A 24,574-nucleotide genomic window follows, 5' to 3' on the forward strand; every position below is an offset into this window, starting at 1 on the left:
CCATTTCAATTCATTTCCGCCTTCATTAGTCAAGCTGGTGCAGAAAAATGGGATAGTTGCTGGTTTGTTTGGGTTTTTTTACTGTCTGAGCCATTGATTTTAGATTTACTCGACATATGAGGAATAAACATAGATTCGCCTACCCGTCTTTTTTGATACCAAAAAATATCAACTAAAAGCAAATCGGTGTTATTTCTATATTTTATCTTCTATATATATTATTATCTATCTATATATATATTTGTGACTGTCGTTTGTCTGTCTGTCTGTCTGTCTGTTCGGGGTTGGCGGCTACACTAGGTCTGCCCCGAGTCTGAAATTTGGGGTATAGGGTTAGCTCGGACCGAGGAGTAACATAGGCCAGGTGGCGTTAGTCTACCACTTCCGGTTTCGGAGTTATGACTCCCGAGCGAAGCCGGTCTGTTCGGGGTTGGCGGCTACACTAGGTCTGCCCCGAGTCTGAAATTTGGGGTACAGGGGTAGCTCGGACCGGGGAGTAGCATAGGCCAGGTGGCGTTAGTCTACCACTTCCGGTTTCGGAGTTATGACCCCCGAGCAAAGTTTGTCTGTTCGAGGTTGGCGGCTACATCTGCCCCGAGTCTGAAATTTGGGGTATAGGGGTAGCTCGGACCGGGGAATAACATAGGCCAAGTGGCGTTAGTCTACCACTTCCGGTTTCGGAGTTATGACCCCCGAGCGAAGCCGGTCTGTTCGGGGTTGGCGGCTACACTAGGTCTGACCCGAGTCTGAAATTTGGGGTATAGGGGTAGCTCGGACCGGGGAGTAACATAGGCCAGGTGGCGTTAGTCTACCACTTCCGGTTTCGGAGTTATGACCCCCGAGCGAAGTCTGTCTGTTCGGGGTTGGCGGCTACACTAGGTCTGCCCCGAGTCTGAAATTTGGGGTATAGGGGTAGCTCGGACCGGGGAGTAACATAGGCCAGGTGGCGTTAGTCTACCACTTCCGGTTTTGGAGTTATGACCCCCGAGCGAAGCCGGTCTGTTCGGGGTTGGCGGCTACACTGGGTCTGGCCCGAGTCTGAAATTTGGGGTATGGGGTAGCTCGGACCGGGGAGTAACATAGGCCAGATGGCGTTAGTCTACCACTTCCGGTTTCGGAGTTATGACCCCCGAGCGAAGCCGGGTATCTGTCTGTCTGTTCGGGGTTGGCGGCTACACTAGGTCTGCCCCGAGTCTGAAATTTTTGGTATAGGGGTAGCTCGGACCGGGGAGTAACATAGGCCAGGTGGCGTTAGTCTACCACTTCCGGTTACGGAGTTATGACCCCCCTGCTAGTACTATTATATAATTCTTTGCTATAGATTTAATTTTACTGAACCTGATTACATTACGGCGTAGTGATACATCATTTTTTGACAGCATGTTATCCTTTGCAAAGTCCTTTATATTGACCCGGTGTTTCCTTTAAGGTTATGGGAAGTATTGTAATTGTTTATGGCAATTGAGAACTTTTCCCCAGCAATATTACTGGATCCAAAAAGTAGTTCCTTTTAATAAAAAAAAGTAGTTCCTTTTAATAAAAAAAAGTAGTTCCTTTTTAATTGATCAATCAAATTCATGTAAAGCGATATCTTTTAAAGCGATATATATAGCTCAGTATAGTAGATTATGAAAGTTATCACACAAGCGATAACTAGTGTAGAATGTGTTATTGGGTGATAAACAATGATAAAAGACTATTAAAAGTTGTGTTATCTCCACTTACTTAAACAGATCTCACAATAAAATATTTCAATAAATAATGAATTGAAATAGGGTTTAACGCCCTACGCCGACTGGGGTAATGCACAATGGTTCCGATTTAAGTAGATTAGAACGGTTCGGCCATTTAATGACCATCTGTTTAATGAAACAGGGTGATCATCTCTACCTAACTGCGACAACATATACATGTAGCTATAAACGTTAAAATATACTGATGTGCTAAGATGCCTTTAGTTCCACATGTCAAACTTAATTTTTTTATTAATAAGAAATAAGTTAATTTTATACTATTGGGACTAATTAAACATATCCAGTCCAATGTAGTGAAACAACTTTCGTTGTAAATATTGTCAGTAAAGTTTTCAAGCGGTGCTTCTAACAGAATTGACAAGGCCATTCTTGTGGCCTTTGAAGGGTATGCTACTTTTCGCGTATTTTGATTGGCTGTTGTACATGACATATTTTTAGCCCCGCCGCTATGACGTAAGGATGTCAAATTTAAAATGCCGGAGGAAAGCCAGCTATTATCGCTTCGATTTAAAAGAGGTGATTTGTACCTCGTTAGATGTGACAGATATGTTCAAAATAACAATAATCAATAGTTGTTTTGAAAACAAATTGTCAGTTTTGCTTATTTGAATCCAGCTGTGATTAGCATTGGGGTTGGCTAGTTGGATGTATATAGTATACCATCTCTTATCTCGAAACATACCATGATTCATACACTTAAACCGACAATCTGATATCACGGAAATGTTGATTAATCACACACACAAAAAAATTAAAGAAAAGCCTTACATTCACGTATAAGAACAAAAACATGCATACCTAAAAGAGGTGATTAATATAAGGGTACCATATGATTTAAACATTTAAAAGTTAATGGAATAATTTTATATTGAATTTTAAAAACAATAGATAACCAGTGAAGTTATAATAAAACGATTTTTATTCTCGGTTCGGTGGGGGGGTCGTAATGGTTAGCACGTGCGCGCTGTATTATAAGGCCTGTCATCGAGTCAACTGGTGTGGTTTCGAATCCCCGGTTGTACGTGACAAGGAGTAGGGTCGCCTGTCAAACCTCGTGGGTTTTCTCCGGGTCCTCTAGCTGAGACCCCTAAGCGCAAGCGAATTATTATAATAAAAGTGAACCATATATGTTAGTCCCGAAATGACCCCATCTCTACATGGACACAGCGTACGTAACTAGCGTACGTAACTAACGTACGAAAATTAAATGGTAGCTGGCTTTTTTTTCGCACGTATACAGTGAATGGCCATTTTGCTCAGTAATCCCAGCCAGAATTTGGCTATTTTTTTAAAATTGCGTTAAAGTTTTAAATTTTTGTTTAGAACTGAAATAAATTAACTTTTAGTCAATCCCCATGCTAAAAACATTAACAGAATTGATTGTGTATATCTGAAATAGACACGACCGAAGCACAAAATAGTGCCAATATGCCGACGTCAAATCTAGAGTTGTAGATGATGTTATTTTTGTGAAAAATCATTGGAAGAAGCGATAAGACGTCCTAAAGGCTGCAAAAAGGCTATTGTTTACAATGTAACATTGTGTCTTGTAATGGTGATAATGATCATAATGATGGTGTTTACATTTGTTTGTTGATGTGACCTCATCACCTGTGACGTTTAGATAACGTCATATGGATATCATGGCTATTCACTGTGTCAGAGTCACTTCTCTGCAGGTAGGGTGAGTCTGTCGTTCAGATTGGTGGACACAGCTCACCAAATGAAGGGCGAACGTTATTTTTTTGTCTTTCTCTCCCTTTCTCTTTTTTCCCCTTTTGTATGCCGAATTTTGTTAACTTTTTGGCGTAGAATCGAAGAAAAGGGTTTGTAAATACATCTCCCGTCAGGTTTTGGTGAATAGTCATGATTCTGAGGCGGAAGTATACGAGAGTTGTGGGCTTTGTTAGGTTGAAATGTAGGGCAGAAAATGGCATGTTTTTTAGTCTTTACATTGCCAAGTGAACTTCATACGTGCTTTTGGGCAAGAGGTTGCCACATGTTGCTCCATCTGTGGTAGAAAGCGTTCTATCCAACGAAAATTTTGGGAAAAGTTAGAGCCGGCCTAAGAAACGAGAATTAACATTAAAGCCAATGGAGAAATCTTTAGTGATCTGTGGTCATAACAACCACAACAGCGTTGCTCTAGTAATTTAAATAAAACGCCGATCACTGATGAGCCCTACAGGGCAAACATATCAAGTCTCTTCTAATGACTCAGAAAAAAAATTCGCTTATTTATATTCCTCCCTTCCCGTACTTGTCTGCACAACAGCCAGACTGAAGACTTACGGTGAACGATCGCAAAATTATGAAATGTTATTTCAATACATCGCTTGCGCGTAGGGATCTTTAGCAGTGGGGGAAAACCGGAGGACACGGAGAAAAGCCGCACGGTTGGGCAGGCGACCCTACTCCTTGTCACGTACAATGGGGAATCGAAACCACACCAGTTGACTCAATGACAGACCTTATCATACTGCGTGTAACCATTCGGCCATCCACCCACCCACCTCCTTATCCACCCACCTCCTTATAGATTCTGAATTGTATGTTTTTATTTATTATAGATTCTTAAATGTATATTTTCCATATTTATTATTATTATTTTTAGTATTGTTTGCGCACCTGAACAAATTTTTGTGAAATCGTGCACTATATAAATGATTCTATAATAATAATATAATAATGTTCATCGATTTCACAATGAAGTTAATGGGAAAAAAATTAATAGGCTGAATCCTGAAATAATAAACGTGTTATTTCCCTTTATATCGAATGGATGGAAATCTTCTTTAAAAATCACATTAGCTGAGGCTATATATATTTCGGACCAATTTCAAGTTGGTGTATTGGCGGGCAGAAATACCATGAAAACGAGTTTGCAGCCGTCTAACTCTCTGGGATAACACCCCCCCCTCCCTCCCTCCCTCCCTCCCTCCCTCCCTTTTCCTCCGATGGCGCGAGGCCGTCCGCACGCAACTCCTAGGAAACTGAACGGGAATTTTATTTCTACTTTCTGGTTGATGTGATTCTGGATAATGTTCTAAATTTTCTGGGGGAGCCCCCCAACCCCTGTCCTGTCTTTGGCGCTCACTGCCGCCAATATTTCTATTATCCCTATAAATAAATGATAATATAAGAAAAGAATGACAGACGTGCGGGACGAACTGAAATAAAATGAAATGGGGGGTTTAAATTTATACGTTTCTTCACTGGCTGGTCTAATGGAGACGAGGCTGAACGAAATATATAGCCTAGTTTTTAATACATTTATACTAGTGCATCAAAGCTTGGTGAATGCAGATATAGGACTACTTTTCACGTTTTTATAGTTAGCCTAAAGGGTGTTATGCTTAATGTACTTCATGATTTAGTTGTTCAAAAAAATGAACATTCTCATTGTGTTGCAACAGGTTAGATCAAAGTAGCTTTGGATACATTTTATGCTTTATTAATGATCAGCCGAGCGAAGTGATGTGAAAATAATTTTCACAAACAGTAATTACATTTTAGTCCTCAACACAGTGTCGGATTTGCCTATAGGCTTCACAGACTGACACCTAGGGCCTTAATATCTTGGGGTCGTCTGGCCAAGGTGTTCAATATTTGTGAAAGTGTCATAAGCTTTTCTTACACGCACAATAATCTTGAACATCCATCATCACCTTCGGCTTTGCTCAATGGTGTTGAAAACTCTTTCATTTTCCTCTAGTCGTGAGATGGGAGATTATTTCGAATGTTAATCCGAAAGGCGTTCTTTTTGTGGTCATTTTAGTCCCTTTATTGTAAGTTATAAAATTTAGAGGTTAGGAGCAGAACAGTAGGACGTTAAACCCCATTTCATTTTATAAAATTTAGTGGATTGTATCCAAAAGTTTACCGTATTAGTCTCCCTCAGACTACAGAACTGGGAATGTAAGTAAACGTCTACAGGCTATTCACCTTTCAAAAGGGTTAAATCTATCAGTTTAGGCCAACTCAATATTTGTCAAGGTCGCTGAAATGTGAATAAGGTTAGGGCACGTGATTGTTGGCGAGATTGTAGGTTAGGGTTAGGGTAAGCTTTGGGGCTAGGTCCTGGGTTAGGGTTAGGATTAGTGCAAGGCGTCATTGATTTATTCGTTCAACGATTTTGTATCCCTTTTGTATGCTGTAATTAAACTGTATATGCCTTCTGTATCCAATTGTTTTATTCCTGTGGTAGACGAGTTTAAGATACTTTCCCAGGAAAGTATTTATCGGGTGGTTATTTCCATAATGCGTTTCGGCGCCATTTGTAATAAAGGACTCGAAAAACGAGACTAGGCATTTTCCACAAGTCGTGTGAAACGGTGACGCCATATTCTTATCTTGAGAGCATACGCAATAAGTACTATCGCTGTAGACTGGAATAACCAGACGCTAGAGATTGTCATTCGATTGATCAGACTTCTGGCGTATTTCGTCGAACATAACCGATTAGAAATTATATTGTACAAAAAAAACAACAGAAACGATTGAATGTAAATCAGTTTATATACATTCATATTACATTATTTTATGCGTTACGACCCATTTGTGTCAATTTCTGGGTCCGAAATATTAGCGTTTTAGCCCCTTTAAAATTGGGTTAATAAATTGGGAAACCCTATTAATTGGAACAAGGTGTAAGCGAAATATTTCCATTGCTTTTCTATACATCATTTATTCGCCGTAAGATAGTAAATTTTCCATTATGCTATGTACTACTGGGACTGGTATTGAAATTAACGTAAGTGGCCAAAATAAAAGCACGGATAGACGTGATAGAGTCTAGATGAAACCCTTTTAAACTTAGTTAGATGTCTAAATCTCGGTTTTAGTATGTATATTATCATATGAGCCGGATGGTGGTCCAAACAGTCGTATAGTGGTCCGAATGAGCTTTGAATTTGGTCCGAATGAGTCATGGTCCGAAGCAGCTTAGTTTCGATCCATGTTGCCCCTTGACTTGTCAGTGATGCGGGACTGTGTGTTGGACGGCAGGGAATGACATCTAGTCGTTCGGATGGAGCAAAAAAAAAAAAAAAAATAACACACAAAAAAAAACATGGTTCACGCATGTACCCATTGACATGCACGTAAAAGAAGCCTTGAAAGTTGTAATTCAATGAAACGTAAGTGGTGGTGCCGCTACCAGGGCACCATTTTTATCTCATAGGGCACTGCATGGCGTGTTTCCATTATCCCCGTTGGTGCAGAAAAGTAGGACATTAAATCCAATTTTATTTATTTCCAATACGATTATTTCACCAGTTGATAACTTTTGATATCTACTGATATAGATTGTCGCGTTGACTGTGAAAAATTATTTACGCTATACACAGATGTTATTGTATCAGCTCTGGTCGAAGCGCACGTTAAATAAAGCTATTTACTCACATACCGTAATAGGTTACATAAATATTGTACCTCACAGTCCGCTGTTTTGATACGGTTCGGGCAATTGACAATGGATGGGCGTGGAAAAGTATATCCGTATTATATAAACATTCTAAACGTTTAACTGGGCAGTTAGTCTTGTTGGCGATGTTTTGTCATTTACGGGAAAATTAGTCCAGAAAATAAATTCATATTAGTATGTCGCTTGATAATTTTAAATCGAGGGTAAGTAATACTTTGTTTTTATATTTGTTGACTAAAGTATTGTGTTGGGTAGCCGCGGTGGCCCAGTGGGTAAGATGTTGGCTCGCTAACCTGGATGTCCTGCATTGTCATATCCCTGCTTTGGCCGAGAGAGTTTCCGGCGCGGTTCCCCCTTGTCATTCATTGTGCAGAACAGAAAATCTGGCAAGAGAATATATAGTCTTTCGGATAGGACGAAAAAACAAGGTCCCGTGTACACATTGACGTACGCATAAGACTCCTTTGCAATTGGAATTGGATATATGAATAGGCCGTTATGACGCTGTCAGGGCAAAGCTTGTCTCATAACACTGCACTTTATGGCGTATACTCGTCTATATTAGCCCAGTCAGAGCAGACCAGTAGGACGCAAAACCCCATTTCATTTCACTTCAGTATTTTGTTGTCGAGACGTTTAACTCGCATACTGATTAAAATACAGATTTATATTTCATATCGTTTTTTTATACTTTCGATAGCAAGTAAAGGCAAGTAAAACGAAATTTTGAAGTATAAAAACGAAATGAAAAACTAGGATCTGTATTTTAATCCGTTTGTTTAACTGGGTTCCTTTCTTACGTACGATTGGATTATAATTGTTCATAAAGAAAATATAGCTCCCTTTTCAATTTAGTCTGTCAATGACATTTAGCGATTGAACATAAGATAACACAGTTCTATGGATAACAATCACTACATTATACACACACCATGTTTCGAAAGGATTTCACTGATTGTTATCAAACTAATGACGAAATTTGTTTCCAAATCCACACCGTGACCACCCACGCGATAGAAGATAAACCCGTCCGATTCCCATCTAGAATAATTTCGTAGTTTCCAGCGAACTTCGTCAAGTAGCGGCCGACTCCGTAGCGGTCCACAAGAAAAGAGCAGAGCAGAGGGGTCATTACCAGCGGGAGGAAACCGGGGGTCCTGGAGAAAGCTGGGAATCTTGAGATCTAAAGCGCTCGCGTTAATCCATTCGCCATCCCCTCTCCTCTGGAGCACAGAAGAAATTTAATAGAAAGCGAGCAGAGTTTTGACTCAATCTTTTCACTTTTCAACTTTTAATAGTCAGAATTGTATTTTCATCGATCGAATTTCTACTATCAACTGTTGACAAGGCAAAATTTCTCACACAGTGCACTGTATGGTTCGGGATAGGATAGTAGGACATTAATCCCCATTTCATTTCAGTTTTATGTTCAGAATGTATGGTAGTTTGCAAGGGATTCCTATTGCTTAAACTCGCGCATCAAGATTTTAACCAACACGCCCATTTTCTTCGGTAAGCCCCCCCCCCCCACCGTGCTAAAAGTTTCGCCCCCCCCCCCCCCCTAGATAACAAACCTTAATCTCTCAACCGTCCATGTTTCGAGATAAGAGATGATTCTATTACCTTCAATGTAGCACATGCGGAAGCGATTCGCACCCGGCATTTGTAAACAAAACTGACAATATTTTTAATCGAAACAACGATTGGTTATTGTTATTTATAATATTTCTGCCACACCCAACCACAATTAAGCATATAATCCTACCTGAAACGGGTACAAATCCCTTCTTTTTAAATCAAAGCGACAGTAGATTGCTTTTTCCGACATTTTAAATTTACGTATGTAACACATAAAGGCGGGGCATCGTGTGCAATAGCCAATCAAAGTACCCATCTGATCAGAGTTGCGCAGTAGTAATACGGCGTAATTATGAACGTTCGAATCAATTTTGATAAAAACAACGCTTGATTTACTTTATTGTCAATATTTGCTGATAAATGAATGTTGTTTCAGTAGATTGGACTGTGTATGTGTAATAAGTACTAATAGTATAAAATTAACTTATTTTTAAGATGGTACATACATTAATAAAGAAATTGAGTTTGCCACTTGGAACTAAAGGCATCCAATCGTAGCTAAAAACAAGCACATCAGTATATCTCAGCGTTTTTAGTTACATTCTCGTAGCTACCCCCCCCCCCCCCCTTCCCTGTGAAAAAATTGTCGACCATAGATATACATTGTCCGTCAATTTTACAGCACCCATGAGAACACTTCCCGCACTACTCGTTGCTCTGAGCTAGTTATGACCCTGAAAATGTGTTGTGGTCGGGGTGCAATCTGTAAATAATGTCCATAATACGATCCTAATGCGTTCATAAACAGCCTTCAATACGTCTATCTCGTCTGTACCCCGTCCATAGTCAGTTTATATTAAAGAAGCTAAGTCTCTAACTCAATATCATCCAAAATCTTCAACATTGAAAACACGATTTATTTGTCAAATTAAATCAACATTGATGTTGTGATCTTACCGGAAAAAGATGGGCTTTTGATATCCAATATTTAAGACAAAATAAAAATTTTACCATTGGTACACGAATCGTGTACCATAATGCGCTTCAGCCCCAGTTGTATCAAGAGACTCGAGGGACGAGGCTAGACACATTGCACCAAATCAAACGGCGTATGTAAGCTGGAATAACCAGACGCTAGAAATTTACACTCGCTTGAGACTGCTGGCTTATTTCGCCGAACATAACTGATTTGAAATTGGAGTAAAAACGGAAACCATTGAATGTAAATCAGTTTATATACATTCATACTACAGTATTATATGTGTTGCGACCTACTTTTGTCAATTTCTAGGTCCAAAATGTTAGCGATTTAGCTCCTTTAAGTTCAGATCGAGTTAATTTTCCAATAATCCACTAAATTTAATATGAGTGTATAATAAGTGATTCATATCCAATCATACAAAAATAAATTATAGTAATTTCTGATCAATTATGTTCGGTGAAATACGCGAACAGTCCAAATTAAACGGCAGTCATTTGTGCCTGCCTGTTTTGTCCATCCTACTGCACGGCTCAGGGTATTTTTTTTTTTTTTTTTTTTGAGGGGAGGGGCGGGGGCATTTGTGAATCAGCCATTTTTAATTACTTCTGCATTATCTTCTATGATATGTTTTTCTTTTGGTCATTATAATGGCGCTCGGGACAGTTATGTCCTTAGAATATTAGGATCACATATTTTTGACGGCAAGATAACGACGCCAGTCTTCTAATTCGTGTTATTAATTTCTAATTTGTGGATAATATTGAGTGACGCGATGGACACACCTGTCGAATTATTCGGCCAAATCAATTGGCGTCGAAATTCGCCGAGTGTGTCCACAGCTGTCATTCGGCCAATATTCACCCGAATCAAACATATTTGATATTCGCTTAGTGTGTCCGCTTCGCCGAAGCATTCGTCCGAATGTAGAATTCATTAGCTAATTCTCCAGTCATATCGAATAGCGAGAAGTCACGTGATTGTTTGAAGACATTGTCGCCGCCATGTTTAATCCTGTATCGTGAAAGGTGATGCAATCGATTGGTGAATCGGGCGAAGCATTCGCCTGGTGCGTCCACCCATTCGGCCGAATGATTCGGCTAATTCCATCGCTTTGAGGTTTAAAATGAAAGAAAAACAAAAACAAAAAAAAACAATAAAAAAATATACAAATCTTCAACAATGTTTTGTTTATTCATCATGCAACAATGTAATATATATTCATCATTTATTATTATAAAGTCCGAACCGTTTTTAAGTACGAACCGTCGATCGTCTAGACTGAGTTCAACCCGTCATCAGAAGAGCCCGAACCGTCGCTTTCAGAATATGGTATCCAAAAAGGTCGCGAAACCGAAACGTCTTATTGATACTTTCACCCCAACAATGTTTTGTTTATTCATCATAATGTATCAAGCAACAATTGATATTCATCATTTATTATTATCGAGTCCGAACCGCCGTTAGCCCGAGCCGTCGTCTAGACTGAGTTCAAATAAGAGTCTGAACCGTCGTTAAGTTCGAGTCGTCATCAGATGAGCCCGAAGTCGCTGTACGTATCCAAAAAGGTCGCGAAACCGAAATGTCTTCATACCTTCACGTCGACCCGCACCCCATTACAGTTAAAAACACAAAAATATAACCTTATACATCAAACATATTTAAACAAAAAAAACAAAAACCCAAAAAGCTGGCAGCGCCATTGCCTAATTTGTCACCAACCCTTATACACTGAATCAGTGCTACACGAGAGTTCCGATGTGCCATAAACATCTTATCTTACATGGACTATATATGATGGACAGGTGTTAGCATTGTTGCAAAACTTGGGGCCCGACTAATAACCGGAATTCACCGGAAATTCACATCTAATCACCGGAATTCACTTCGAAAATCCCCGATTCCTCCCACAAAATTAATTTTTTTTAAATGTATAATAACAAGGTTAATGTCGTTATAGGCTATAAAATTTGCATAAACTAAATATGACAAAGAAGTGAATATCCCGACTTGGATCTATTTTGCTTAATCACGCTGTAAAACTGTCGACAACGATGATGCCATTCTTTCCCGACCAATGAAAAAGACCTGACTGCGCGCGACTACAGGATTCTCGAACATTCCACCCTCGTTTGGGAGCGTCTTCGTGCAATGTGAAGAGGCCAGCCATTTTATTTTCACGTTGAAATTGCACACGGCACAAAAAAACAGACTTCACGAATATCACATATCGCCGGGATATTTAAGTGTGCTAAATAAAATATATTTTATAAGTGACATCAACTAAGCACGTTAAAACAGGTAAAATATTTGGTGTTTTTCTATTAAAATGCAACAGATTTCTCATTCTAACAAAGGCTTATTACATTGCACAGGCCCATGAGGCTGTTCGGGACAATAATAAGCTGCCTGTGACGAGGTTTCACATGTGCTTTTTTCACGGTGACACGTGAAATCTATATTTTTGTAAACAAATAATATTACTTTGATGTCACAGTAGTAAGATATCATCATATCATAAAGGCTTATCCATCACTTTGAACTTTGATTAGATAAACGAGTTAATGTCATGGGGATAGTAATGTATGACCTCTGTATGTCACTGTTTGACGAGTGGCTAACTGTAAATATACAGCTATTATAAAGACTGAGTGTTTTGCCTAATTTATTGGGTTGAACTAACGAACTAGAAAAATTCTACACAAAATTATTATAAATTCTAATTGGCTTTGGATTGTGCTCGATTTGGTTTCATTTCGACAGATAAAACTGTATTATAGTTTTATAGTGGATTTTACATCATTCAATTGATCCAGTTTAAAAGTTGAACAAAGAATATTTGAGCAAAAGATATTTGAGGCGTGAACTTTTAAATATTTTGGTGAAGTGACATCAGTTATTGTTGAGTTTGCAGATGGTTGGTAACAAAGTCATTATGAATGTACGTTTTTTCATATACATATTACATTCTTATTGTATTTGTATTGTACTTATATAAGTAGGTGTCATGGTCGAATATTATAAGAGAGAGAGAAATGGGGTTTAATGTCCACTCAACACAAACTAGGCCATTTTGGGACTAACACATGGTTCAATTTTATTTCAAAAATTTGCTTGCGCGTAGGGGTCTTTAGCATTGGGAGGAAACCGGAGGACCCAGAGAAAACCCACAAGGTTGGACAGACGACCCTACTCCTTGTCACAAACAACCAGGGAAATTGAGACCCCACCAGTTGACTCAATGACAGACCGTATGATACAGCACGCGCATGCTAACCATTCGGCCATTTAACCCCAACTAATATTATTATTAAAATAAGATGATCTAATATGTGAGCTTTAAATTCTTATCTGTCATTTTATTACCAGCTTACTGGCAAGCGGTAGGGTCACCCGTCCAAGCATGTGGGTTTTTTCCTGTCTCATTAAAACACAGATCCTATTTCGTTTTTTATAGTTCAAAATTTCGTTTTACTTGTCTTCACAACACTAGGATCTGGAAGAGTTAACAGGCGTTCTAGTTGATGTGGAGAATTAGCCAATGAAACGGTCTGTTACGGCGTGCTCTGCATGGAACTGTGGGTAAATCAATGTCTGACGTCATAGGGTAAAAAAAATGTTTGTATGACCCCTGACGCAACCTCCCACTACAACTGGTCAGATCTTCATGTAGTAGAGGCCATCGAAAGTATAAAAAAGCGAAACGAAATACAGATCTGTATTTTAATCAGATTGGGTTTTCTCTGGATCCTCGAGATCCAGCTCTCATACATGACAGCGAATTATTGAAATAAAATTGAACCATATATTAGTTCCGAAATTACATGTACCTAGATTGTGTCAAGTGAATATTAATCCCCTTATCTCTTTATCTCTTTGGTACATGTACATGTATATAATGTGATGTCCTATCATATTTATTTTTTATCTGTAATCATTGCTTGATAAAGACTAGAGAATAGGCCTACCAGAAGCGTTGTCGAAACAACGTTCGTAATAAACAATATGGTTGGTAATAAAATCATTATGAATGTAGGTTTTGTATTGATTTGTCTTATTTATTTATTTACTAGTCGTTTTTTTTTATCATATTTTGGATCGAAATATACTGGTGTCACACAGTATACCAGCAGGGCTGCCGACAACCAGTATCGCAGCGCAATTTGCGATACATATTTTGTCCGTTGCTAATCAAAAATTAAAATCTATAGTTTTTGATTCGCAGTAACTGCGAATCATTAATATGCCTGTCATTTTGGATATTGACACAAGGATAATCCACATTTGAAGACTAGAAGGCTTTCTGAACACTTTCAACGTGTATAAAATGTTGAATAAAATTTTATAAACAAAACTGAATTCTCCGTGTGACATTTTTTTCTCGAACTACCCAGACACAATTCATTATACGGTACTATATAATACAGGGACATAACTCTATGAATAGGGACTATTAAACCGGAAATAGGGAATCAAGTAGTACCACTCACGTTGCGAGACATCAAGTAATTATATTATATTCATTTTGAAAGAAATAAAGCCAGTGTATCCCCCACGTATTGTAAATAAAATATAAAAAAATAAATATATGTTAACGTATTGTAAAATGATAAATCAAAGTAAAAATTCCCGTAAAATATCGCGTGTGTCTAGTTAATCGAGGTGCGCTCGATTGAACAAAAATAGCAATACACGATAAAAACCAGACGAAATCGTTTTCTAACGAAGATTTCTAACGTAACAAAAAATAACAATTAAAATGATTGAGGCCTTGGAAGTCACTGTTAAGAATTGGATTCAGACATAAGACCTAACTAAATGTCTACATCACATTCACAAACTGTCACAAGTACTTGTGGCAGTGCTAAAAAAATCTAAGAATAGTAAGAATGGAATCTAATCATATTTGTTATGAACTAAAGTAATATCTTGTTATTTAGGTTTTTATGTTGAAACTGAAAAACTGCTAATCAATTTTTAAATTTGCTAATCAAATTTGGCAAAATTGGACTTTTTGATTAGCAGTTCTGCTAATCAACTGTGAAAAATTACCGACAGCCCTGTATACCAGTATTGTAATTTGTATTCAATAGAATTGTGCCCAGTGTATTTCGTGTTCAATTACTAAATGTCATTGAAAGAAGTTATATATATAGGTGACCTGCTTTTAAGACTTTCCTTTTAGTACATGTAGGCCTATTACTAAGTCAATTGTTAACCAATAATTGTAAGTATGATATATATTGAAATAATTTGAAAGATAATATTAATAAAGATCACATTATATTAATAGTAGGCCTAACAATAATTTCTGTACGATAATATGGTTAAGTGCATTCTTAAAGGACAATTTACAACAGGATTAGATATTTTTGAAATGTTTATACCGGTAAGCCTTTCATCCATTTAATATTCTATGTCAAGTTGTTTGCTATTGCCAATATGATATCATATTGTTTATGACAGATGTTGACATTCTGAGATAAATACCAAGTATAAATACTTCCTATAGGCTAAAACAAATAACGTATTTGCTGTAAAATATACAGAAGACCTCAGTTTTTCGTCCCATCCAAATGACTACACAGCTGTCCTTGTTAGGTCTGCTGTCCTAAATCCAGGGGAACTTTCTTGGCCAACACCAGGAGCAAACCCCTGACCATCAGGCTAGCAAGCCAGAATTTTACTCACTGATCCAACGCAGCCCTTTATTAGATTAAATAAGGTAAAAGAAAATACTGGAGATTATAAGCTGTAAACCAGTCAGTACTTTATATAAGCTACATGTAAATAAATTGCGTCGTGTGAGATATTAGATATTAGTTTTTCATATAGGGTCGTTTATTGTTACCTAACAGTGTATCACAGTATAATTATTGCAAAATCCAATTACATGGAAAAAAAAAACCCCCAAAAAAAAATTTTTTTTTCAAAATCCAATTTCAGGTAACAAACAAAAGAACACTATTTTTATTTGATCAAGTAATCCATACAAAGTTTTTAAATTACCGTGTAGGTTATTGTCATAGAATACAAAACTAAAAATTCACAACAGTACCCGGTACATGAAAAGGTCTAAAATTACCTGTATGCTTACATGGATTTTAGAGGGGTTGGATGGCTGAATGGTTAGCGTGCGCGCGCTGTATCATAAAGTCTGTCATTGAGTTGACTGGCGTGGTTTTGAACGTGACAAGGAGTAGGGTCGCCTGTCCAACCTCGTGGGTTTCCTCCGGGACCTCCGGTTTCCTCCCACAGCTAAAGACCCCTACGCGCAAGCGAATTATTGAAATAAAATTAAACCATATGTTAGTCCCGAAATGACCTAGTTTGTGTCGAGTGGACGTTAAACCCCATTTCTTCCTCTCCCTCACATGGATTTTATTAAATAAATGATAGAACATGTTTTTATACAAGTACTGGTAAATAATAAAAAAAAAGCATGAAGTATAGTTTATAAGTATTATGAATCCAGGAATGATCCCCTAACATGCAGTTGTTGATCTTCAGAACGATTTCCCATACACACAACTAATCACTCTCCTTGATATCAGATCACTCGCCTTAATTTCTAAATCACTCTTCTTATCAAAACTGGGAGAGCTTTTCTAGGGGAGAGATTTTTTCAATTTGTTGATTAAAGTGAGATTTTTTCGACTCTCCTCTAACATACAAACAACAACGACAGGGGGTGGGGAGTGCTGATTGAGTTGCAGCCATAGGCCCCCAATTTTAAAGGGCCCCTAGAAATACTTCTCAATTCTAAAGAAAGTTGGTTCCATAAATATTATGTCATTTACTATGTTGGACATGTTGATGCCAAATTAATCTATATACATATATCTACCTTTTCACTGTTGCTGCAAGGCCCCCATTGTGACATCCTCATCCAGTGGCAATGAATTTTAGATAGATCTAATATGTATAACATGCATAAGGCATTAAGTGGAGAGAGACAAAAAGGGAAAGAGGCAATGAGGGGGCTGCTTAATTAGGGAGTTGGCCTACTGGTGTAGCCTACAAGTTATACACCTGTATGATTATGTGTTTCTATGTGTATATATATATTCGTGTTAGATAATATTTACACATACTGTAACTTGATATTGTTACAAAACTGATATTGTTACGAGTACAGGTATTTTTGTACAATTCATATGCATGGATACAAAACCTTAATGTCTGTTATCGGCACCGTGGGTGGAAAGAGACGTTAAGGGTGACAAAACACGACCTGATTGAGTTTTAGGTCTTAACACAAGGTACAATTTTATGGATACACAATTACTGAGTTTAATACTAAGCGACGTTTCGACGAGGATACTCTCATCTTTATCAAACAAATGATACAGGTATGTGAATAGTAGGCAAATATATACAGAATGGCCCCCTAATCAAAGGTGTTCAGATTTAATTGTATTTGATTCTTATTTTTGTTGCATATTCTGTATATATTTGCCTACTATTCACATACCTGTATCATTTGCTTGATAAAGATGAGAGTATCCTCGTCGAAACGTCGCTTAGTATTAAACTCAGTAATTGTGTATCCATAAAATTGTACCTTGTGTTAAGACCTAAAACTCTTGCTAACCTGATTACTAGATCTTGTTCTCTCATAACGGTATACTGCAATGATCGCTGAAATTACAGCCAGAGATGCTTTTAATTAATACTTGCTCTAAAGGCTAAACATAGTCCTGACCAGTTAGCATCTGATCAACATCTGTAAAGTAGTACCATACAAAAATAGGCTGTGAGAAACCATATTTATTTTCGGCATGGAGGAGGAGCCACATTGGCTTATACATTGGCTCACTAACCTGGAAGTCCCATGTTTGATCCCTGCATTGGGCGAGAAAGTGTATTGGGATTTTCCAGAGTGGTTCCTCCTTGTCAGTGGTGCAGGACCATAGTCGTTTGGATGGGAAGAAAAACTGAGGTCCTGTGTGTACTCATTGGCGGGCACATAAAAGATCCCTGCACAATTGGAATTCGAAATAAGAGTAGGGCAAAATTTTCTTCATAGCACACTGTATGGTGTATACCCATCTTCATTAGCCCAGTCGGAACAAAACAGTAGAAAGCTAATCCCCATTTCTTTTCTTGATTTTTTTCAGAGTAACAGTGGTGACAGTGGATTAACTATTAGCTGGGCTAAGGTGTTTTCAATCATGTGTGTCACAAGGAAACTGTGTATAGTATGCTTCTTAGCTAGCTATCTACTTTCATTTTCACCAACCAACTCGGAAACGACACCAAAAAATGGTCCGCTGCATATTCATGATCATGATGGCTATCAAATCGCAGAAAAATCAAAGGAAGCTATTGCCAGATTGGAGAGCAGATATTTTGTGACAAAGATTTTTGAAAAGTATGGAGGAGCAAATGGAACCCTTACCTATGACATGTTTGAAAATTTGATGCTTAATTTAGGCCTTGGAAAGAATAATTCACTGTTCAAGCAGTTAACAAACACCACAGCGAATGAAACAAATGAGCACCAGGCAGAGCATGATCCACAAATGGAAAACCATGAGCATGATCACGAAGGCAATCACAATCCTAAAGATCACAAAGACAGCCATGTGGCTCATAATACAAAAGATCACCAAGATGATCATGGTCATCAGGATACTGAAGATCCCCAAGAACTCCGTGATCAAGAAGATGTTACTGATGACAACCATGATCACCAAGGCAGCCATGATGACCATGATCACCAAGGCAGCCATGATGACCATGATCACCAAGGCAGCCATGATGACCATGATCATCAAGACAACCATGATCACCAAGACAACCACAATCATGAAAGTGAAGAACATGTAGGTCATACTGAAATTGATGAAAGTCTAGATACCACGACGGCTATTGCTGAATCAAAAAGAGAAAGTAAAAAAGATAAGAAACCAGAAAACAGTAGAAAGAAATCAACCGATAAAAAGAAAAGAAAGAAGAAAAAGAAAAATAAGAAAAAGAACTCAGAAAGAAAAAATATTCAGAAGCGATCTGTTGAACATCATACTGATCATTCTTTGGTAAGTTACAACTTTCATTATTTGGAAATTTTAGAGAAAAAGCCATTTTTGGATATTTTGAGGTAGTCCCAAATCAAGGCACAAAATGTCAAACAAAAATTACACAGGTACATGTCATCATTTTTGCTAGAAAATAACTTACAGCATGCAACAATCCATTCAGGCTGCCAAGAAAAGCGAATTTATAAAATAGCATGCTTGAAGACAGTTACATGTACATACATGTAGCAGAGTTTTTTGCCTCACCTTGGCCTTCAGAAAACATTGTTAAACTGATTTATTTGCCCCACCTTGGCCTTCAGAAGACATTAAGTGGTTTAAATCATATTCACCACAGTTTTATACCAGTGTTAACGTATGCATCTGAAAGGCATATTAATCATAGCATGCAGTCCATCTAGGCAGCTCAAATTGTCAAGTGTTCTTTTCATACATTTTCAAATTAAAATATATTCACACCACATCCTCAAGGGTCCTGTGTTCTATTCTTAAATTAAATATGATTGAATCATCAAGGGTTGTGTGTTTTTTAAGGCCTATTCTCAAAGTAAATATGATCGAATCATCAAGGGTTGTGTGTTTTTTAAGGCCTATTCTCAAAATAAAAATGAACAAATTGTTGAGTGGGTCATGTGATTTAACCCCAAATAAATATGATCGAATCATCAAGGGTTGTGTGTTTTTTAAGGCCTATTCTCAAAATAAAAATGAACAAATTGTTGAGTTGGTCATGTGATACCTCAAAGTAAATATGATCGAATCATCAAGGGTTGTGTGTTTTAGGCCTATCCTCAAAATAAAAATGATCAAATTGTTGAATGGGTCATGTGTTTTATCCCCAATTTAAATATGATTGAATTGTCAAGGGTTATGTGTTTTAGGCCTACCTGCAAAATAAAAAAGATCAAATTGTTGAATGGGTCATGTGTTTTATCCCCAATTTAAATATGATCGAATTGTCAAGGGTTATGTGTTTTAGGCCTACCTGCAAAATAAAAAAGATCAAATTGTTGAATGGGTCATGTGTTTTATCCCCAAATTAATTATGATCGAATCATCAAGGGTTGTGTGTTTAGGCCTATCTGCAAAATAAAAAAATCAAATTGTTGAATGGGTCATGTGTTTTATCCCCAAATTAAATATGATCGAATCATCAAGGTTTGTGTGTTTTTTAAGGCCTATCCTCAAAATAAAAATGATCAAATTGTTGAATGGGTCCTGATTTAACCCCAAAGTAAATACATGTATGATCAAATCGTAAAGAGTCTTGTGTTTTATCCTGAACTTAATTGTTTTTGAATACAACCATAAAATGGGTGGCGTGGCTGTGTGATTGGTCAAATGGTTTAAAGTATGATCTTGGTCAAATGGTTTAAAGTATGCCCTTTAGATCATAAGGACAAAGGTTTGTCATTGAGTCAAGTGGCATGTTTCAGATTCCCCGCTTGTATGTGACAATCTGTGAAGAATGTGATTTAGGTCCAAAAGTAATAATAAAAACAATTGAAACAGCTGAATAAATAAAATTCTAAATGTACAGTGTTCTTCGGTTCATTTTATTTATTCTTATTATACAATCAGCACTCTAAAGCTTAAAAATTGTGAAATATTTCTACTATGAATCATTGCTAAGTCAGCTGGAACACTAATTTAGATGCAATCAGCAGGAATGCCTGAATGAAAACCTTTTAAGATATATTTATGAGTAGCCTACGTGAATGACATTTATGTAAGTATTGCAGATAATTGGGTTAAATCAGTGTCTTTAACCTTTGTTGTTTTCTTCGATCTGTTGTTGAATTCACACCCCAGGTGAAATCGGTTGGAACAATCAGATGAAATCATCTGGAATGCTTAGATAAAGACCTTCAGGCCATGAAACAAAATATGGTGTGTATACTTGAACGTAAAAATACAATGTAGGGCTTATAGTTAGGCCTACGGGTACATTTTAATTTAGAAAATTACATGTAACTATCCCACCTCATTATGCCAGTAATTTTACATAAAAATGGGGAGTATACTAGTAGTTATCAGAGGGTAACCATAACTGTAAATTTGTTTTGAGGGAGGGGTTTTTATAGTTCAGCCTACCGGTATATTTTGATTAACACATGTAGAAAATTATCTATCCCACTTATTACATAAAAAAAGGGTATTATACTAGTTATCAACATAGATGATATACATGTACACATGTACCCACACTCCCTTTTATCAGAGTGTAACCGTAACACAGGTAATTTGTTTTGAGGGAGGGGGTGCTTTCCATAATATATTCTGATTTACATTTGTAGGAAATTAACTATACATGTAATACCCAGTAATTGTACTTAAAAAAGGGTAGTGTACTAGTAGTACATGTATACTATAAGCTGCTGAGAACTGGGTTAATTAGTCACTATCATTAACACTCCAAAGTGAGAAAATTTTCTACCGCTTAGGGGATTGAATAGTTGCGTGATACAAATATTATTATTATTATTATTGACATAGATAATATACACATGTAACCACACTCCCTTTTGTAATAGATAATTAAGTCTATCTTCTATTGGGAAATTAGTTTAAACGATAAGCATTCGATTTCAAATAATCTGATTTTTAAGATGGAAGGTTTGATTGACCAAAGTTAAATAGGTTAGTAAGTATATGTGTAATATGAAACAGGCTATGATGAGTGTAATTCTATTTCCTGAGGTTTACTGAATTGGGAGTGGTGATGATGATCCTTGAAACTGACAAATATGACTAAAACAAAAGACCTGGTTAGAGAGAGAGAGAGAGAAATGGGGATTAAAGTCCACTCGATACAAAATAGATCATTTTGAGACTAAGATATGCTTCAATTAGATTTCACTAAATCACTTGCACGTAGGGGTCTTTAGCAATGCAAGGAAACAGGAGGACACAGACTACCAGAGAAAACCCATGATGTTTCACAGGCGACCATACTCCTTGCACTTACAATCGGGGAATAAAAACCATGCCAGATGAATCAATCATAATAACAGACCTTTGTTAAGGCCAGCTCAATTATTGTCAAGGTCGTTGAGATGTAAATAAGGTTTGGGCACGTGATTGTTGGCGAGGTTGTAGGTAAGGGTTAGTGTAAGCATTTGGGCCAGGTCCAGAGTTAGGGTAGTGGTTGGGTTTAGCGCCAGCTCTGTTTACATCTATTGACCACTGACGGGAAATTGAGCTGGCCTTGTCATTTAGCACTAACCTTGCCCTGAATAGAAGCATATGACCATGAACTTAAGATCATGATCACTCAATAAACCAAGGGCAAAAATAGGCCATTATACACAAAACTGATTGATGGATAGATGAAAGAAGACATTTTGATAATAAAAGTTATTTAAACATACATTATGCAAGAGCTAAATCTTTAGGCCTGAAATGTTATATAAACTATTAATTAGACATTAATTAACTTATCCAAACCATAATCAACTCTCGATGCCATCTTATGTGTCGGATTTTCACTCGTTTTGAATCCAATCTGCTGCTCAACGCTCATTGATGATTAAATCCAAAATGGATAATTGAGACTACCCGTATGTTTTTTATTGTACCGACTTTAGTAATGATGATCAAGGCTAGGCTTAAAATTCAAAATATCTTGGTTCAGAGTGGAGCAATTTGACTGGAATTTCAACATATTCTACGTGCGTTATCTATTTTTTTTAAACTATTATAGCACAAACTCTTTATCTAATCTCCCATAATGTATCTTTAAATAACTAAAACAAATTTTTCATTAATAGATGATTATTATCCTATTACATGAACAAAATGTGGTAGACATGTGAATTCACCATACGGTACTTAGATAAAAGCATAAAAAACCCAAAGTTTCTGTGCGTTATCAAGAATGACCGACCATCAAAAGTTTGAAGACGAAGCCCTGTGTTTACACCAGTGGAGTTACAATTTGACATTCTTTATGATATACATACACATTATTAAAAATGACCAACAGTTTATGTGGAACCCCTACATGTATATGTTGGTTATAATTTTAATAATTTATAATTTGACATTCTTTAACTCAAGTGACACTTTCCGAGGCATTTATGATGACAAAGGTCTATATGGTCACTTTAAGTTTATTTATTACTCCTGATTATCATCCACCGTTCGACCCACATACACATGAAGAACAATGTGTGCAATAATTTATCAGCATATTACTAATAAATTTATCTATGATAAAATTTTATAAAGATATAAATAAATAAGATGAAATAATTCTAACATTTATGCCCTATAAATCTTGCTATGACAAGTCATTTTTCTGGCTTCAAATGTTATATAAATTGTTGGGGGTTTAAATGGCTGAATGGTTAGCAAGTGCACGCTGTATCATGAGGTCTATCATTGAGTCAACTGGCATGGTTTTGATTCCCTGGTTGTACATGACAAGGAGTAGGGTCAGCTGTCCAACCTCATGGGTTTTCTTAACTCTCTAGATTGTCAGATGACTGGTGGGGGGATGGATGGCCGAATGGTTAGCACGTGCGTGCTGTATTATAAGGTCTGGCCTGGTTTCGATTCCCCGGTTGCACATGACGAGGAGCAGGGTCGTCTGTCCAACCTCGTGGGTTTTCGACGGATCCTCCGGTTTCCTCCCACTGTTAACCGCTATGCGCAAGCAAATTATTGAAATTAAAGTGAACCATGTTTTAGTCCCGAAATGACCTAGTTTGTGTTGAGTGGACATTAAACCCCATTTCTCCCTCTATCAGATGACTGAGATATTCATAGATTAGATCAGTCGTCCCATATAATAATTTCACGTTAAAATAGATAATTAAGACTATTTTTGTGGTAATGATACTGGACAGTCGAGACTATTTACGCTATAACTTGTCAAAATTTGATCAGAATAAAGTATTTTTGAACGATTATAACAAGAACGGACAGATCTCTATCAAAATCTTACATAATACATCTTTTAAACTTTAGTCAATATTATTTTAGTACACATGTTCTTTCCTATTGTTCTTAATCAAATACTCTCAATATAGCGATATAGCAAGGGTTCTCTGTGCCACAGGTTAAATACCATTTTGTTATTTCAAACAAGTTAGTAATAATTTCGTCCTACCGGTACTTTTGTTAAATTCAATAATAAAAGAAAAAGAAATCAGTGAAATGAAATAGATTTGATTATACATGTATATTGAATAAATGTTGAACAAACATGTAGTGTTATTTGTAATGTTATCATTTATATTTGGAGCAAAAATAAAAATCTGAAAAAGGGGCGACACCTTTGCAGCTCTGCCCAGGGATGACTTATGTCCCCATCTGTCTCCCTTGACACCTCTACCCCCTTCTTCTACCAAGCCAGTGTTATCAAAAATGGCAAAACTTAAGATTTTAACTTAAAATAAATGGCTCGAACATAATTTAACATGTTTCCTCTGTGCTTTTTTTTCCAGTGTTTATCATCAATGGAATTATTAAAAACTTTTCATTACGATGAGAGAAAAGGTATTGACGAAGATTCTTTCATATACCTGTGCCCAGCCTTACTGTTTCAAATAGAGACTAACAGTTGTCGTAGCAATACAGGAAAGCGGGACCATCTTCATGACAACCATGACCACGATCACCACCATCATGATAAAAATAGTAATTCCAGTATTTTAATGAATTCAATTAAAGACATAAATAACATTGCTCCAAAAGGTAAGTTCAAAACTTAAATCGGCAATTTAACTGTATGAATATTTGGCATGCACGTAAAATATCACTTGATAGTTGAAATTTCCCTTGTAGCACACTG

The 24,574-nt window shown here is 37.1% G+C and overlaps 1 protein-coding gene across 5 annotated transcripts in view; it reads left to right on the top strand.

Annotated features, from left to right (window-relative positions):
- Positions 1–24,574, top strand: part of LOC126821935 (zinc transporter ZIP10) — a 75,166-nt gene that overhangs the window by 27,027 nt on the left and 23,565 nt on the right. Inside the window, exons 1-3 of one of the 5 annotated variants that reach the window (XM_056101173.1) lie at positions 7,262–7,382; positions 17,857–18,777; positions 24,228–24,477. In XM_056101173.1, coding sequence (XP_055957148.1) covers positions 7,356–7,382; positions 17,857–18,777; positions 24,228–24,477 — 1,198 coding nt within the window. In that variant the 5' untranslated portion in view covers positions 7,262–7,355. Of the gene's footprint in view, positions 1–7,261; positions 7,383–11,863; positions 12,038–12,225; positions 12,678–17,856; positions 18,778–24,227; positions 24,478–24,574 lie in introns of those variants that run through there. The other 4 variants (XM_056101175.1, XM_056101172.1, XM_050550586.2 and 1 more) reach the window with 4 other exon arrangements.

Source organism: Patella vulgata, chromosome 5, assembly GCF_932274485.2.
Source record: "Patella vulgata chromosome 5, xgPatVulg1.2, whole genome shotgun sequence".
In the NCBI taxonomy this organism is placed as follows: Eukaryota; Metazoa; Mollusca; class Gastropoda; family Patellidae; genus Patella; species Patella vulgata.